At 33.9% G+C, this 17,381-nt stretch overlaps 1 protein-coding gene across 1 annotated transcript in view; it reads right to left on the bottom strand.

Moving 5' to 3' along the window:
- Nucleotides 1-1,227: 1,227 nt before the first annotated feature.
- Nucleotides 1,228-17,381, bottom strand: part of LOC118742303 (SET domain-containing protein SmydA-8) — a gene marked incomplete at its 3' end in the record, with an annotated part of 30,749 nt that continues 14,595 nt past the window's right edge. The window contains 3 exon segments of the mRNA XM_036474276.1: nt 1,228-1,335; nt 1,402-1,830; nt 9,976-10,166. Coding sequence (XP_036330169.1) covers nt 1,228-1,335; nt 1,402-1,830; nt 9,976-10,166 — 728 coding nt within the window.

The following is a 17,381-nucleotide window of genomic DNA, read 5'->3' as shown; positions in this document are numbered from 1 at the left end:
CTTTTATTTTTCAAAAAACCTGTGTGAAAGTTATTATCTTACGCCCTGTACTTTGCCATTCATATTGTGGCAAACACTACTTAGTAAGCAAAGTTAAGTGTGATAGTGAAAAGGTGTAGGCATGGTCGTAGCAAATTAGGTGCGGAGCGCTCGGGTATAAAAATCAGAAAAATATTAAATTAATTATAAGGCTTAAATTAAAAAACTGGCCATATATTAAGAAAGAGTTTGAAATTCTTTTGTAGAATTTAGTTGGGGAAAATTTCCTATAAGGGCGGTCATTGAAGAGGTGGTGAGCGAAGGGGAAGTGGGCGTAGCACCCCCGACCACCTAGGCCCCTTATGGGTCCCTAGGGACGCCTTAGAAAAATCGCCAAATATCACAATTGGGTGCCACGCCCACTCCCCCTTTGATCACCATCTCTTTAACGACCGCCCTTATTGGAAAGCCAGCCCATTTAGTTATTTATTTTTAACATTTATTGTTGCTTTGAAAAAGATTTCTAAAATATCTTTGTTTATTTGTACCTAATTAATGGTAATTTGTAACAATAAATTGCACAAAAAATTAAAAAAAAAAAATTGTACTCCTTTTTTAGGTCTTGTACTGCTTTTTTTCTATCGAAAATATAAATGTACTCCTTTCTCCGTTTCTAAATCTGGCAACCCTACGTAGCTACGAATTACGAAAATTCGGGTTCTAAAATAAGTGTGGAAGTAATTACAATATTTTTTTTTTACATATTTAATGAAAAGTGTGTTATTACTGAATTGATATATACCTTATACCGGATTTTCGGTGCTTCTTTTGGACTCACAAAATTTTCATTTCATTGAATAAAAATGAAGAATAATAAAACAAGTCCCTTTATCGTTATCGAAACAATGCATTTTTAATATTTCTTGTCTCCTGTATCAAAATATGAGTTTTCAGAAAAAGTGCACCTAGCAACTTTTCACTCTAAGCTAGCGACATAAAGATTGATTCTACTAAATTGCGTTAGTTAAGGGTTTTGATCGCTCCTTTATCCAGTAGTACATGATTAATAAGTAACTTTTGATTTGTATATTACGGTTTAGTTATGGAATACCGAAGTTGTCGTAAGTTTTAAAAATTAACTACTTATAAACCACGTTGAATCATGCCATTATGAGTTTCTTACACATAATTTTGTTCGTTAGGAAATTCTTCCAGTAAACGACCAATATGATTTGCGTTTTAACTTACTTGATACAATTTTCCACAGTTTTGCTCATTGCCCCCAAATCTTTTCCAGCCTTTTCTAAAATATTCTTTACAAATGATATGTCAGCTTGGTTTCCACATGTTAAGCAACTGCGGAAATAATGGAATTTATATGTACAATGTTAACGCAGGGCTTTATTTTTTTTTATCGCCAACCTCCATTTAGAATTCCAATCCTTTGTGCTTAGCGGTAAAATGACTCCCTCACAATTGGATTCGGTGCAATGAAAGGCATCGTAATTAGTTCCAAATTCTGTTACATCCATACACCTTATGCAAGCGCATTTAAATAATTTTGTATGCATGAGATGTTGCTGCCTCTCTACAGTTCCCCAAACAGCATCTGAGTAGCAAATGCTTAAATGCGTATTCCTTTTAATTGCATGTGGAGCCCATAGGATTAAGCCTCCATCCTTTGTAAAACTCTTTGCCAAATTGGGATAACAAGAATGCTCCAAAAACGATGCATTATTAAATACTGCAACATGTGGAGGATCAGTGGCTGGAACTTCATGACCGTTAATTTGTAAAATGCCAATTGTTTTCATAATCAATTCCTCGTTGAAGTCAGATGTTTTGAAAAATCTGAAAATAATAAAGTAGATACGTTATGCCCAGACTATATTGCGCCATTAGCGTGTTAGTCCAGTGATCCAGGTCACTGTATTGACGACTGTCTACATTATTCCAGTTATTCAGAAGCCAGTGAAATGAAAAATACAGTGGCCGTGGATTAGAGATAAACGCAGTAAAAACGTTGTAAGCAGACTCCTTTGTTAGCATTGTAAGAAATTGTTGAAGAGGTTGATAAGGAATTGAGTTATGAGACAATCCTAAATGATGCAATTTGATAATTTTTTTTCTTCTAAGTATCTATATTAGGGCGGGTTAATTTGTATGGAAGATTTTTTCGACTATGAGCATATAGCACCGATGGATTCTATGTGTAATTTTCTATAGTGTCGTATAGAAATGCTTAAATTTTGTATAAAAAAAGGATCAGTCCAGCGCCTTCGTATTGCCCTGCGGGCTGTGACAAAACCACAGCCGCTAAACTTAAGCGTAGAACACGTGATCATATTAAGAGCACATTCAGGTTAAAAACTGAACATTCCTTTTGATTTTATTGGATTGAATTTTAATCCAATTTCAAGTGCTACCCATCTTTAAATGATTTCTGTAACTTTTTAAATAAATTGAGTTTAACTTTTTAAACAGGTGGCAGCCCTCAAGCTAAATATTTCCTAATAATCTTTCGGTAACCTATGTATAATTTAACCTATGTATAATTTAAATAAATTCGGGGTTTTAAACAGATGGCAACACTCCAAAAATGTGTTCAAACTAAAACCTTGTAAACATTTTACGTGCGACACCCAAATATACATATTTAAATTATCTAATTCCCTTAATTCAAGTTGCATTTAAATTTTAAAATGGGTGGCAACCCTGCTACATTTGTTTTGAGGAAAAAGTTTCTTTAAAGCCATTTTGATTATAATATTGAAGTTGTTTATTTTCTTCTTGATTTCTTGATATCCTTAATGAAGTAATTTATTTAACCTATGGCATACATTGAATTTAAACTTATAAACAGGTGGCAACCATATTTTTGAACCAAAACCTTGTTAAACCCGTTTTGTATGACACACGTATTGTAATACATATTTAAATTATCTAATTCCCTTAATTCAAGTTTCATTAAAATTTTAAAACGGGTGCCAACTAGAGATGTTAATTTTTCAACTTTTTCCAATCCCGGGATTTTCGATATGTCGTTATCACAATCCCGGGGTACCGGGATTTAGATATTCATTGCTTTTCAACAACTTAAACCGGAAAAATTGCTTCTATATTGTTTGAGAAGCTCTCCTACCAATAAATAAATAATAAATAAATGGGTTTGAAACCTACTTTTTATTTTAGGTGGCGTTTTTATTTTTTCTCTCTGAGGTCAGGATTTATTTTAAAGGACTTTGTGATTTCAAAGATATGATGAATTCCAAAAATTATTTAAAAAATTCAATGCAATGTAGAATAAAATTATGGGTACCAAATGGAAGAGGAAATGTCTTTAGAATTTAAAAAACTTAAAATTTTTTGGATTCACAAGGACGAATAGGTAATTTTTTAAGCTGATAAAGCTAAAAGGACGAAATTCGAGGATGCTACCGAGTTTATATTAGTCCTTAACATATAATTTTTTCAAAAACAAGTATTGCGAGAATTCAAGGATAAAATTTTAAAAGGACATTTTCAATACTTACTAGTCCTTCTGCACCAAAAGTTGAATCTGTTTGCATTCTACAGGATTTCCTCTTTAATTTGATATTCATACTTCTTCTCTAAGCAAATTTTTCTGAATTTTTTAAATCATTTTTGAATTACTGACGTCTGAGTGAAAAACTAAAAACGCAATTTTACTATATTTGGCCCATGGTTTCGCGAATATATTTATATTTGTTTTTAAAATTCGCGCGATGTTATATGTATAATGAGCTAGACATTTATAGAAAAATATTAATTAATAATAATAATAATAATAATAATAATAATAATAATAATAATAGATTGCCGCTTACACATTAGTTAGTGTTTGGCCGAGCTTCTCCTCCGAATTGTGGCGTGCACCTTGATGTTGTCACACAAAGCGGAGGGACCTACAGTTTTACGCCGACTCCGAACGGCGATTGTATTTTTATGAGAAGATGTTTTTCATGGCAGAAAAACACTCGGAGGTTTGCCATTGCCTGCCGAGGGACGACCGCTGTTAAGAAAAAAACTTTTTTTCTATATTTTTTTGCGATGTTGCTTTGACCAGGAAAAATATTAATTATTAAATAAAAAAAGAAATATAGCCAATAGTATACACTCAGTTTAACTTTATAAACAGGTGGTAACTCTGTTCAAAATATTTTGCAATTAAAACCTTTTTCGTCCGACACCCATATTTTAATTATCTCAACTCAAGTTGAATTTAATTTTTAAAACAGGTGGCAATCCTTCTACATTTAGTTTGGAAATAAAGTTATTTCAAAGACATTTTAATTGTATTAACTGATTTTAACTATTTTATTTATTGAATTTAACTTTGTAAACTGGTGGAAACGCTTCTAAATATAATTAAGAAATAAAGCCTTTTCAAAAGCATTTTGTTCGATAACCATATTGTAATAATTTATTTAACTTATAATTAATTTGAAATAAATTTTTTTATCAGATGGCAAAAAAAATGTTACTGCAAATCTAGAGGCCAATCCCTTTAATTTGATACGTCATTTTTGTAAAATCGAACGAATTGTTTCTGTTTTGAATACCATTTTCGTGCCTGCCGGCAGTGTTGCTAACTTTTGATTTTCAAAAAGCACCAAAAACTTGGAAAAAAGCGTTTTACCACACTAAAAGCACCAAATGGTTTTGAATAAATTGATGCTTCTTTCATAACAGTTTGTATGTATTTAACAAAAACAAAAAATTAACAATAGTTACAAGAATGCATACATAAATCATTAAACAAAACTTTTTCGCTCATAACGATTGAAAAGCGACGTAATACCGAAGTACTGCACATTAAAACTGATATATCTCAAGAAAGAAAAATCGAATCCCAACAAACGAAAATCATGTCCTAAGTAGAAATGAGCACAAACAAATTTTATTTTCATTATATAACCTCAAATATCGCCAAAAACCGAGATTTTGGCACTTTGAGGTTAGGATATCCCAAAATTCTAGTGCTAGAGCAATTGTGCGGCCAGATTTGGATTCAGCACCAAGAAACGATGTGTTTTACTCAGGTGGTACAAAAATAAAAATTTTTACAAATTAGAAAAGAAAAAAAGAAATACTTAACTTACTCGCATATCTACCAGCATTTTCATGGCGAATAGAATTGAACATGGTGAATTTGCAAGTTCAGCTTTTTATCAATTTAAGTGCACTTAAATTTGTAGATTTTTGTAAATTCAGTGCTGCCACAGCTTTAAATATTTAAAACTTATTTCAAGTTTTAACTATATCGGAGTAATTTTAGTTCAGAAAAAAGCAATAAAAAAGGTACTAGGCACTAAATAATTTTTTATGGCGTTTTAATTTTCAAAAAGTACTAAATCTAGTGCTTAAAGCACCAAGTTGGCAACTATGCCTGCCGGTGAAAAAAATAATTCATGATTTTCAGAAAAAAGTTTTCGTAGCGTTTTTGACGTTTTTCGGTTTTGTTTACACCGTCTTCTACCTCTTCGTAGTGATTTTTTAGCGATCGAATGTGTTTTCTGCAGCGATTTTAATTATAAATTTTGGTTTATTACATATTTATGATATAAAATAAAGTGCTGTGTGATCGGAACAAGTTTGTGCGTACGTTTGGTTTGCCAAAAGGCGTAAATTTGCGTGAAAAGTGGGTGCACGTTTGTGGCCAGAACGTTGGCATTGAAAAATCGACCCGTGGTAATGATATGCGATTGTAAAACACTTTCAATCATGAAAACCATATTTTATGAACTGTTTTTGCTAATTGTCACCAAGTTTCACTTTGTATATTTTATAATAAATACCAATTTAATCGCACTCAATCACCGCGCCTTTTTCGTTTTCTTTGTTTGTTTTCATTCTTAGGCAGATGTCAAAAACACTCAGAAATATACTTTTTTCTTGCTTCTTTGATTAGGTGATCTTGTATTTTTGGTTCATGGGTTACCATTAATAGTAGTATGACAGTTAGATCTAAATGCACATTTGACAAGAAAGATAGAAAACAAGATTGCGCCGTCCTGGCGGCGATGACATATCTGTACAAATAGTAAACAAAGTCGAATTGGATGTTGAAAGTAAATGTGAGAACAGCCAATTTTCTTAATAATACATTTTTCGATAAGGAACGTGTTTTATAGGTTTATAAATTGAAAAATGTTTGTAAACGGCAATTTAAAAAGCTTTCTAAAGTTTTTATTTTTTAGGAATAAGGCGATAAAAATATATGATTTACAATAACTTTTAACAAGGAAAATACGAAAAAAGGTGATTTTTGCGGAAGTGGGTATTAGTGAGTTTCATTGCATTTAAAGTTTCTGAGGTTACGTTTACTTTTAGATCAGAATTGCCAAAATTGAGAAATTCAAAGTATCAGTACAGTAATTATAGAAAAGAAGATTGCGCCCTGAGCGTTCTGCTATCGTTTTTGGTTTCAGTTTGACAGCCAGCTGCTGTGATGTGGAAATTTACCACAATGAAGAAAAATATAACAATTAAGTGATAAAATTTGATTTTTACAAACTAGTACACTGAGGGAAAAAAATATTAAAATCAAATAGAAACGTAATGGATCATACTATAAACGTCAACGAAAGTACTGTATATTGGTAAATATTCAATTCAATTACGCGCATATTAAAATGACCGCGCTCGTACTGAAAAAGCATCCGTGAAGTGAATAATCAAGACAAAAACTAAAAAAAAAAAATTTAATTTGCATGTTGCCTGCAGCGGAATTCGAACCCGACCATCTCCGGACATCAACAGCTTGTGGCAAGCATCTTTGCGCACTCAGCTACACCCAGGCATATAAATTTGCTTTCAAATGTTGAATATCCATCAACACCACAGCACGCGATTTGTACGGATAAACATGTATGTATGTACAGAGCGGCGCTCTGCATGCTTGGGGTGCGTATGTACACTCATATATGTAAATACTCAGATGTGAACAGTCAAATACGTGCGTAATAAATTTTGTATGAAAATATTATTTTTAAATTCGAACATTTTTAAACGATAATCAAATATAAAGTATTAATTTTTACTATGCATTATTTCCCTCAGTGTAAGCAGTAGCGTGTTTCAAGAACGATATTTCAGATAAATACGTTAATGAACAACTATTTTTCCTTCCCGTCTGCTTTGGTTTAGGCAAAAAAGTTGATTACAGTATATTTTGCTTAGCTGCACATCCTTCTTTGCACGAAAAACTTGTGCACCTAACCGAAAAAGGCACTTAAGCGAATTTTCTTTACTACTTCAATGAGGAAGTTATCCGAATCCCTATGAAACCAAATAATGGAAAAGCACTTATCACGTAGAAAATAATGCAAGCGAAATTTTTTTCGAATGGTTTCTTATTATAACTACATAAATTGATAGCCATTTTCTTTGTTCTGCGATATGAGCAAAATAAATAAAAGCTTGTAAAATAAGGTAATTGTAGGGCCAGTGCAGGTAAACGTAATACTTTCTTTGATAATTGATACTAGTTGCATAATTTTTAAGGCAGGTATCGCCAATGTGCATGTATGTTGAATGCATCTATCAGAGCAGTTTCCTTATAAATTTAAAAAATAATGTCTCAGATGCGCATTTTCGGGTAGGTATCTTAAATGTGCACTTAGGCATAAAGGCAGCAAAGCAAAATATACTGTAGTTCCTGCCGACGATCAAGTCATTTCAACCACAAAATAATATTATTTGCAAGAACCATTCACTAAAATTGTAACTAACTTTTTATTATTTATTAATTCCTTTTTGATATTCAGCAATAGCAAGATGGAAAAAAATTATAAACCAAAATTAGTAATATTTTTATGAATATAGTTATAAAAGTTCACAGAGGAAACGCCGGAAAACAATGCATTGGCAACGACATAAAATGTATGGAAATTTATGAACATAATGATAACTACGATAAAGAAGCATGAGAGAAGTGTGCGAAGGAGGAAGTCTTTTCAATTTGAACAAAAAAAGCTTTAAATGCCGTTGTAAAATGGTCAACAAATTTCTTATAAAATATTTTGATTTTTGCTGGGTGTAATTGAAACTCAGTTCAATGAGTATTAAGGAAAAGGAAAATTTGAAAATAATAAACAGAAAAAAAGATGGGTGAAGAAAAAGTTAAGTACATAAGTTCTTTCATTTTGACGTCATTCGCATTGTCAGATTTTTGAAATTCGTTTCGGTTCGACATTCTGCTATTTCATAATTCTTTCTTTCTCATATAATCCATCTTCCATTTCTTTCATTTCAATCCCGTTCGCATCATCGAACGAGCCTGTCAAATACGGCCGCCATCAAGCTTTTCAGTTTGGCAGGCACATCCGTTATTAGAAAGAGAATAGACAAAAAGAGGCATAGGATTCCATACTTGTAAGTATATACGATGCTTACAATAGAGAAAAGAACGAGTCTAGAAAAATCGACAAACAACCAAGCAAGCAAGAAGCACAAAAAGTGTTTCACCGTCTCATGCTCTTCAAGGCAGGATGGGCAAATGGACTTGTCATTTACGTTTACCACAGTCAAGTTTTGTGCGACCTGAAGTGACCAGTCAGCAGTCCAACAATTTGTCTGCACTGGCGTCTGCTCAGTGAGAGCAAAAAACTAGAAAGACCTTCTGAGATTGAAGGCAACATGAGTTTTGCCCACCTGCATGCCCTCGATGCCTCACAGTCATTGCTGAGCGAAGTATTCACCCAGTTTCCATGCAATTAACTCAGCCTGGAAGACCGAAGCATATTCCCCAACAGAAAAGTGAAGCTTATCCGCACTAACTTCGAAAAAGACCCAGATCATGACCCAGAGTCAGTTTTGGAGCCATCAGTGAAGATTCGACAATGTGTGAGTCCGGTCTCAGTGATGGAATTAAACACGCAGTCCGTCTCAGGGAACTCAACATTATAAAATCTCTTCAACAAAGATAATGGTGGCGTACTATCCTGTAGCGTTGAAAATACACAAGTGCTTAAATCTCTGCTGCCAGCAATTTCCGCCGCTCCCCACTCTGTATTATACCAACATCCGGTTCTTTTTAATCTGCAGGTAGCCTTTAAGGCTCTCCCACGTATGAAAACACAAAGTGACGGTAAGTGTAGCAGTGCGTGAGGAGGACTATACACACCAAAAAAATTAAAGTTAAATAAAGAGGCTATCAGGCAACCATTTTGGTTCTTTACTATCGAAACCAAATAAATTTTCGTGGACCCCCACTTACAACTCATGGACCCCCATATTTTTTTTAAAGCCAACGTAGACCCCCGTCGAGTCTCCCATGGAACCCTGGGGGTCCACCTGGACCACTTTGGAAATCACCGGTTTACAGCGTGACGACAAATAACTGTTACCCAGGTTTTTTGATAAATAAAAGGGTCCTTTATAGATTTTGCGAAAAAAGTATTTTATTTTTAATTTTTCACCGATTTTTACTTTAGTTGTAAAAATTAGTTTTTAAATTTCAATCCTTATTTACATTTTCTAGCACTGCAAAACTTTGAGAGAAAAGTTCATTTGGCACGCAGGTCTTCGTCAGTTAATTTATTCCATATCTTCTGTAACTGTAGGCTAATTTTCTCCATTTTGAGTCCCTTATACTCCCCCTTTTGTCCAACATAAGGCCTCATTCTCGAAAATCGAATAGACTCAGAACTGCTGACTAGGACGGCCATTCATTTGTTCAACCCTATACAGTTAACTTTTTCTTTTTTTTATACAAAGCCTTGAAAAAATACACCTGAAAAAGACTTGCGTGCTAAATTGACTTTTCTCTCAAAGTTTACACAGCTTTCAAATGTAAATAAGGATTTAAATTTAGAAACTAATTAATACAACTAAAGTAAAATCTGTGGAAAATTGACAATAAAATACTTTTTTTCGCAAAATCTATAAAGGACCCTTTTATTTCTCAAAAAAAAAAAACTGGGTAACAGTTATTCGTCGCCACGCTGTATAAAAAATGTCTGAAAAACATACCTTGGTATAAATTTACCGATACTTTCTAAGTCGGCTTTCCATTGCATAGAGCCTCGACGTTGCTTTTCTAGTGATTCAAGCTCCAGGAACCGTTTCCATTTTTCCGGATCGTTTTGTGACAATAGTAGGCAACGCACTGTGCCCATACATTGATACAAGGGATGAGGACTTGAAAACTCTTTTATTGACACCTATAAAGTATTTATATAAATATTATGTGGTACACGTGCATAATATGTAATTTTAATATATGTACATAAATAGTGAGGGATGCGGTGCAATAAAGCTCGTCGAAATAATGACCACGACAATAAATCTTAAAAAAAAAACTAGAATCCACCCGCAAAGGTTATTAATTCGAATAATAATAATACGTTGGCGATTACACTTTTACTGAGTGATTGGTCGAGCTTCTCCTCCAATTTATGGTGTGTCCTAATGTTATAACACAAATGGAGAGAAGTACAATTCTTTTATGAGAAGCTTTTTCTAGGCAGGAATCTGATATTAATTCTATTTTCGGAAATAAATCTCTATGATTACTGGAACTATCCCGCACGGATATAAATTCTAATTTCGTGGCCATTGGTTGTGCCACAGGGCCACGCTGCGATCGAGCGAAACGCGTGCTTGTGGGACCTTTATAGAGAGATGAACAGGGAAGCGAGACGTATTTTCTGCAATAAGAATAGAGACGCCGAAATACCTGAGTGCCAAGTATGTGAAATGCTGGCCGACAGGAAAAACCTCCAAAAAATTTTAACATAGAGTTAGTTAACAGAGAGTAAGTTTCAAGACCACAATATAACCAGTAAACAACCTTCGGTGAATTTGGCGACTGCCTTCCTCGGGGATGAATATGCTAGGGATGAAATTATTGGTACACACGCCTTCCAAGCACGCAGGGTTGCTTTTAAGAAACAAAAAATAATTAACTCCAAATAGTTTCAAAAAGTATAGTGTAAAACGAAATTTATTGAATAATTCCACATAAAATGGTATACATAAATGACGCATTTTCTAAACGATTTAAATTAAACGCATTTGCGAATTGATAGAAAAGTACTACGGATTGTAAATTTTTGTTAACTAAATTTTGTTAATTAAATGAAAATTTTCAACCCGGCCTGATGGTTTGATTTTATTACTAAGGCGTCTAATAAATTCAAGGCTTTTAGTTCTAGAAGAATAAATGTCAGTAAAGACAAGTCTTTTTTGTATAATTTCTGATTTTAATTGCTTAACTTCTTTTGAACCAGAGCAACTGTCAAAAATTTCCAACAGTAAAAATTACGAATTTGCACAGCAGAAATGTAAAATTTTCTCGCCATAATAAAAAGTTTTTTCAACATGGAACTTTTCTACTAATTGACATGAAATTACTATCTCAACGCTCGGAGCGCTGCCACTGAGGGCCTTTGCCAACTGATTAAAAAGAGAAAATTTGGAAAGACCAAACAAAAATTTTGAGATTTCTCGTTGTGATTACGAATGCCATAGTTTTTACCTAGCTCGTTGGTCTACGCAAAATTTTGACGGCTTGTAAATATGTATACACATAAAGTTGTTGGCGGTAATAAGGAGTCAAAATTAAAATGGAGAAAAGAACAAAAAGCGTAGGTTAGTTGTCAGTTATAAAATAAATCCAATTTATTTGCGAATATTTGTTTATTCTTTTTATTGAAAGGCAACCACTCGGAAAAGCTTGTGTTAATTATATTGATATCAGAACCTGGCAGCTCGCACGTTGTCTAAATTCTCAAGTAACATAAAGTCCACAAAATGTATAAATTTTAACAATACACAAAAATAGAGCTTTCGCACGAGCGTTTGTTTGGTTTTTCAACACCATTTATAATTTTCTTTTAATAAAATCACGATTTGACAAATACTTAAATTTATTTATCTAATAATAATACAGCACACAACCCTGAAATCTAAGAAAAAGTCTGAGGAAGGCCATTAAATAGCAGCACACAACCCCGTGCCTTCCTCAGGAGTGAATATAACTACAACAACAACGACTACTACAACAACAACCCAAAAAGGTTGGTTACTGTCTATACTGTGTTCAAGACCAGGGCGAACTACTGTATAAACAACCATGTCGAACCAGTGACTGATGTCCAGGACGTTGCTAAATTAACGAGGGTACACTTTGCCGCTCTTCTGAATGGGAGCAGCACTGGAAGTTGTGCTGAAGATGAACCTGCGCCCCCAGTCGATGATGGCGTAGGCGATGTTCCACCGCCTGACAAACTGACTAACTGCTGGAGCTGACAGCCTGCCAGCTGAGCTATTTAAGTACGGCGGTGAGAAGCTGATAAGGTACACGTATCAACTCTAATGCAGAATATGGACGGATGAATGCATGCCTGACGACTGGAGTTAAGTCTGCTCTGCCATAAGAAAGGCGAACAAAATCCATATAAATCCAAACTTGAATCTTTGAGCAACATTTAAAAAAAAAAATCAACAAACTTTCGTAAAAATTTCGAACTTTTTAACTCGATTCTTAAGAATTAGTTTGGGTATGCAGTTTGTTAGTTCATTCAATTTTACTGCAAGATTTTTGGCAATTTATTTTTATTTTTATGTTATTCATTTTAATCCTTACGAAGCATTTTCGACGATTTTTTTTTATAAAGAGAAAATGAGCAACACCTTGAACGAAAATAATTCCCAAAAATTTATGGTAAATGAAATTGCATACTTAAAATATTTCCTAAAAATCGAATTAAAAAGCTCAAAATTTTGACCAAGTTTGTTGATTTCTTTTTTAATTTTGCACAAAGATGGTCTCTTTTAAAAAATATAATATACTTTTAAAAACAAATAATTAAAATTAAAAAATATTAAGATATATGGTGAAATATTGTCATTATGTGACTGTCGTATAGTTGTGTTAAGAACTCAGGGCTATCAGAGAATCCATCGTAGCGTCGATTTTCGTGAAACCTACGAAAGTGCTATCACAGAATCCGAATGGCTACGAACGTAAATTCGAAATTCGTAGAGAGCATTCATTGAATCCGTTCAGATACACTACGACGAGTTTATGCTAGCGGCATAAAATTTAAAATCACTGAATCTTAAAAATAACGGAGAAAAGCTGCATTATTGTTAATAATAAATATTTATTATACTCCATATTTGTTATAGTTTGATATAATTCCATATATTTGTGTAAACGTAGACGTAAAATATAAATGGCATACATACCTACATATGTACATACATATATTCATCTGCTAGACGCTATTTAATGAATGTTTTTTTTTTTGAAGCGAGGAAATAATAGTTTAACCACAATTTATTAGGAAAGAAATCTAATTACTTTAATATCATATAAATTTATTTTAAAAAATACAAATTTAAATTAATTAAAAAAAAAATAGTTTTCTCTTTAAAAGAATAAAATCTAAACTAAAAAAAAAAAAATAATTAAAAAAAAAACAAAAATGAAATAAAAAAAGAAAAAAGCTCCACCGCCGACGACTCAGACTCGAACTCGGATCTCTCAATTGGCAGTCTAGTGCTTTGCTCACTCGGCCATTGCGACTGCTGGGGCAGCGTGAGCAAAATGGCATACATAAATGTCCGCGGTGAAGGTAGAAAATTTCACATTCAACTATTAGTCTGTTCCAATAGCAGTCCGGTTTACAGGATTTAGTCAGAACTTACAGGAAGTCGTTCCTATTGACATAAAACCTGTAAGTGGGAACACATTTGAGAGAGTAACTGAGCAACTGTTCCTAGTCAGAAGTTACAGGATTTAGTCCGGAGTATTTTTTCCAGTAAGATCATGAAAAGTGTCAAACGATCAGCTGATTTACATGTGCAAACAAAAACTGAAAGCGGTGAAAGCTAAGAACCTTTTATTTGTTAAAAAATGGAAGTAAACAACGAAATATTTGAATATGTATAGATTTTAATAATTATTCAGTGATATTTCAGCTAAATCAGTGTTGTACAAATGACATGTAAACAAACCGACTGACGTTTTTACAGGAAATAGTGCTTTTTGCGTTCCTATGCACTTATGCATCTGTTCTCCTAATTGTAGTTTGACAGTTCCACAGGTTTTAGTCCGAAGTTCAAAGGAACAGACTATATGTAACCAGACATTTGCATGCGCATAGAAATATTAATGACTTGAAAAATTTACTAAAAATTAAAAACATTTCCATAAGCATTCATTAGCGTTTTTATTACTTTTTATTATAAGAGCGTATTTACGAAAACAACTTTATTCAACGGTTAATACAAATTAATAAGTCCCGGCTTAATAAGTGTTACCCCGATGTACTACAAGATTAAAGGGATGAAATATAGTAGAATGCCCACTTCTGCTAAAATACGCACAAATGAGCCATACATTGTCTAATGCATTAATATTAACACAATATATTCATTTTATATCCGGGGGATAACAGCAAAATGCGTAGAAAAAGCGCTTGCCACGTTAGTCCCCTTTCAGACACGTCAAGTCTTGAAAGCAATTTTTTTCACATTCTCTTTTGGGTTTTCTATTTGCTTCCACACGCGTCAACTTTAATTGAATTCAAGTCGTTGGTTCTTTAAATGGGAAGCAACGAAAAGATCAAAAGAGACAAGAAAACTTGAAACGAATTGACGGTACGGAGGTATCTGTACTCTTCCCCTCTCTTCTCACCTCCTTCGCCTACGAACGAGCAAACTTGAAAGCAAGACTTGACGTGTCTGAAAGGGAACTTAGCTACCGATGTCGCTAAGGAATTGGATGTGGACATAGTCCTTCCTTGGATAGCGAATAGACAAAATTTTCGGGCTAATTATCGTGCATCTAAAGCCGAAGATTATAATCGCAAAGCAATATTGCCGAAATATACAATACATAAACATTTTGGATTTGAACTCATTACTTCCATCTAAAATTGGGGAATATAATTCGCTATATGAAAAAGTAATGCTTTCGAACGCGTAAAATCGCTTCGAAATCGAAACGATTGTTTCTTAGAAAAAGACGCTATCATTTTGGAAGGAGAGTATAAAGTGTGGTCAGAACTATTGACAAATAAAGTAAGTGAAATGCCATTCCCAAAATCAGCAGCAGCATGATTCAATAATACAAGGTTAGATAATTATTGACAGCCGCGGTTTGACACTCCCTTACAAAAGGTTGCTTTTACGAAGGACAGAGAACGGAGAAGAAAGCAATCCCTTGTTGCGAAAATGGTAGTAGATAAGTACGCAAAGTAGGCAATTAGTAGTGAAATTATTTTTGTAAGTTCTAATGTATTTGCAGGAAATCTGGCATTTTAAAGGAAATATTGAAGGAATTATTGAACGAAATATTAATATATCTACGTGAATTACGTAATTTATGTGGTATTTAGCCGTATAAAAACTGCAAAAGGACTCAGAATTAAAATAAAACTACTATGAGATTTATGTAAACATCCAATTTAAAAAGAATTTATGTTTTCATCAGTTAAATGTCCTTAATATGCATATACAAATAAACAAATTGACAAAAGCTTATACTTATATTTCATAGCAAAGCTACACTTTTTCCAAGTAAATTTGCAAAGAAGCAACACCGTGCCACTGCTAAGGGAGCGGTGCGAGAGAGACAACTGTCAGTTTATCGAACCTTGTATTATTGAATCATGCAGCAGAAGTTCTTGGCAAATGCGACGAATAGCTTCCGCATAATGGCTACGCTTGCAGCTAGTAACGTTACTTCAGAAAGAAGTTTTTCAACCCTTCGCCGGTTAAAAACATGGTTCCGTAGTACCATGAATAAAGAAAGACTGATAGGTCTTGCATTTTGACACGTACACTTAGATATTGAAATTGAAACTGAAAGGAATATAGAAAATTCGCAAAAGAAAAGCGCAAAATAGAGTTTGCAATTGAACTTATTATAATAAAAATTCTGAATAAGCTAATAATTTATTTAATTACATCCTTCATTTGACAAACATTGTAAGCAAAAAATAAGTATTTATATAAATATATTGCTTTAATAAACCCAACGTACAACTTTTTATCTTATGTTTTTTTACAAAATAGTGTAATTGTTTTTTTTTTTTACAGGGGACTCTGTAAATGGACCTTGCACCAAATTCACAAAATGAAACTTCTCAAAAGTAAACATGAAAAGCATGTAAGCATGAAAAACAAATGAGGGTTCAAGCAGGTTGGATGCTTGTAGGTCATGTAGCTTCGATTGGTCACTCCGCTCAAGTTAGATGCCTGTAATTTGTCATTATTTGACAAGTTGATCCCGATCGCCCCTCTCCAAATAAAATCCTGTATCCGCCACTGCTGTAGACCTGACAAAGCCACCATTGACCAGGTATGAAAGATACGCCAAATCTTGGGAAAGACCCCAAATCTATTTGTTGACTTCAAAGCCGCTTTCGACAGGCCTGTATGCCATGATGTCCACACAAAAACTGCTTTTTCCACATTTTATAGAGAGGACAAGACGAAGTATGTATATCCTGTCATCAAACAAGCATCACCGCATTCGCTCCTCGGCACTCACGTCACTGTTGACAGTTATAATATCAAGAAAGTAGAGAATTTCGTTTACCGATAATAATATCAGCATCGAAATACAACGCAGATTCATTATTGCCAACAAGTGCTACTTTGGGTTGAGTAGGGAATGAAGGAGTAGAGTCCTCTCTCGACGTACAAAAAGTCTTGGTCAGGTAACAAGATCAACGGAAAAAGGTCAATTGATACTATTTCGCATACTGGTGCGAAATAAAGTCGATTGACATTATTACCTTTTCAAAAGCGCAATAAAATCCATTGACATTATTGCTCTTTCAAACATTAAATTTGCGTAGCTTCGCGGAGACCCGCGTCCGCGCGCCACACCGCATCGTCAGGTACGATGCACGACCAACATTTGTTTCTTTAAACCGACATACTTTAAGCATTGTTGAGGCTATTTCCATTTAAATGTGGAAATAGCATCATTTACTTTATTTCCAAATTTTTATTGACCTTATTTCGCTTTTGAAACTGTAATAATGTCAATTGACTTTATTACGCACCAGGCTCAATTGACCTTGAACTTTTTACCTGTCACCCTTTTCGCATTGTCGACGGAGAGTACCGAAGGCGTTGGAACGATGAGCTGTATGAGCTTTACAGCGACGTGGACATAGTGCATCTAATTAACATACAGCTCTGAAATTATTTAACTGGTAACCAGCTGGTGATAGGAGAGGAAGAGGGAGGCCTCCACAGCGATGGAAAGGCATTACATGTGTATACTTTTCACTGTTTTCATATTCTGGTTTTTTTCTCCCATATTTTTGAGATTTCGCTAAATAACGTTTTTTTTTAAAATGAGTTCATATTTATAGGAAATTTAGAGTATTAAATGTACAACTATAATGGTT

Source organism: Rhagoletis pomonella, unplaced genomic scaffold, assembly GCF_013731165.1.
Source record: "Rhagoletis pomonella isolate Grant_MI unplaced genomic scaffold, Rhpom_1.0 Rhpom_scaffold_00007, whole genome shotgun sequence".
Taxonomy (NCBI): Eukaryota; Metazoa; Arthropoda; class Insecta; order Diptera; family Tephritidae; genus Rhagoletis; species Rhagoletis pomonella.
This window is presented reverse-complemented; position numbering and strand designations above follow the sequence as displayed.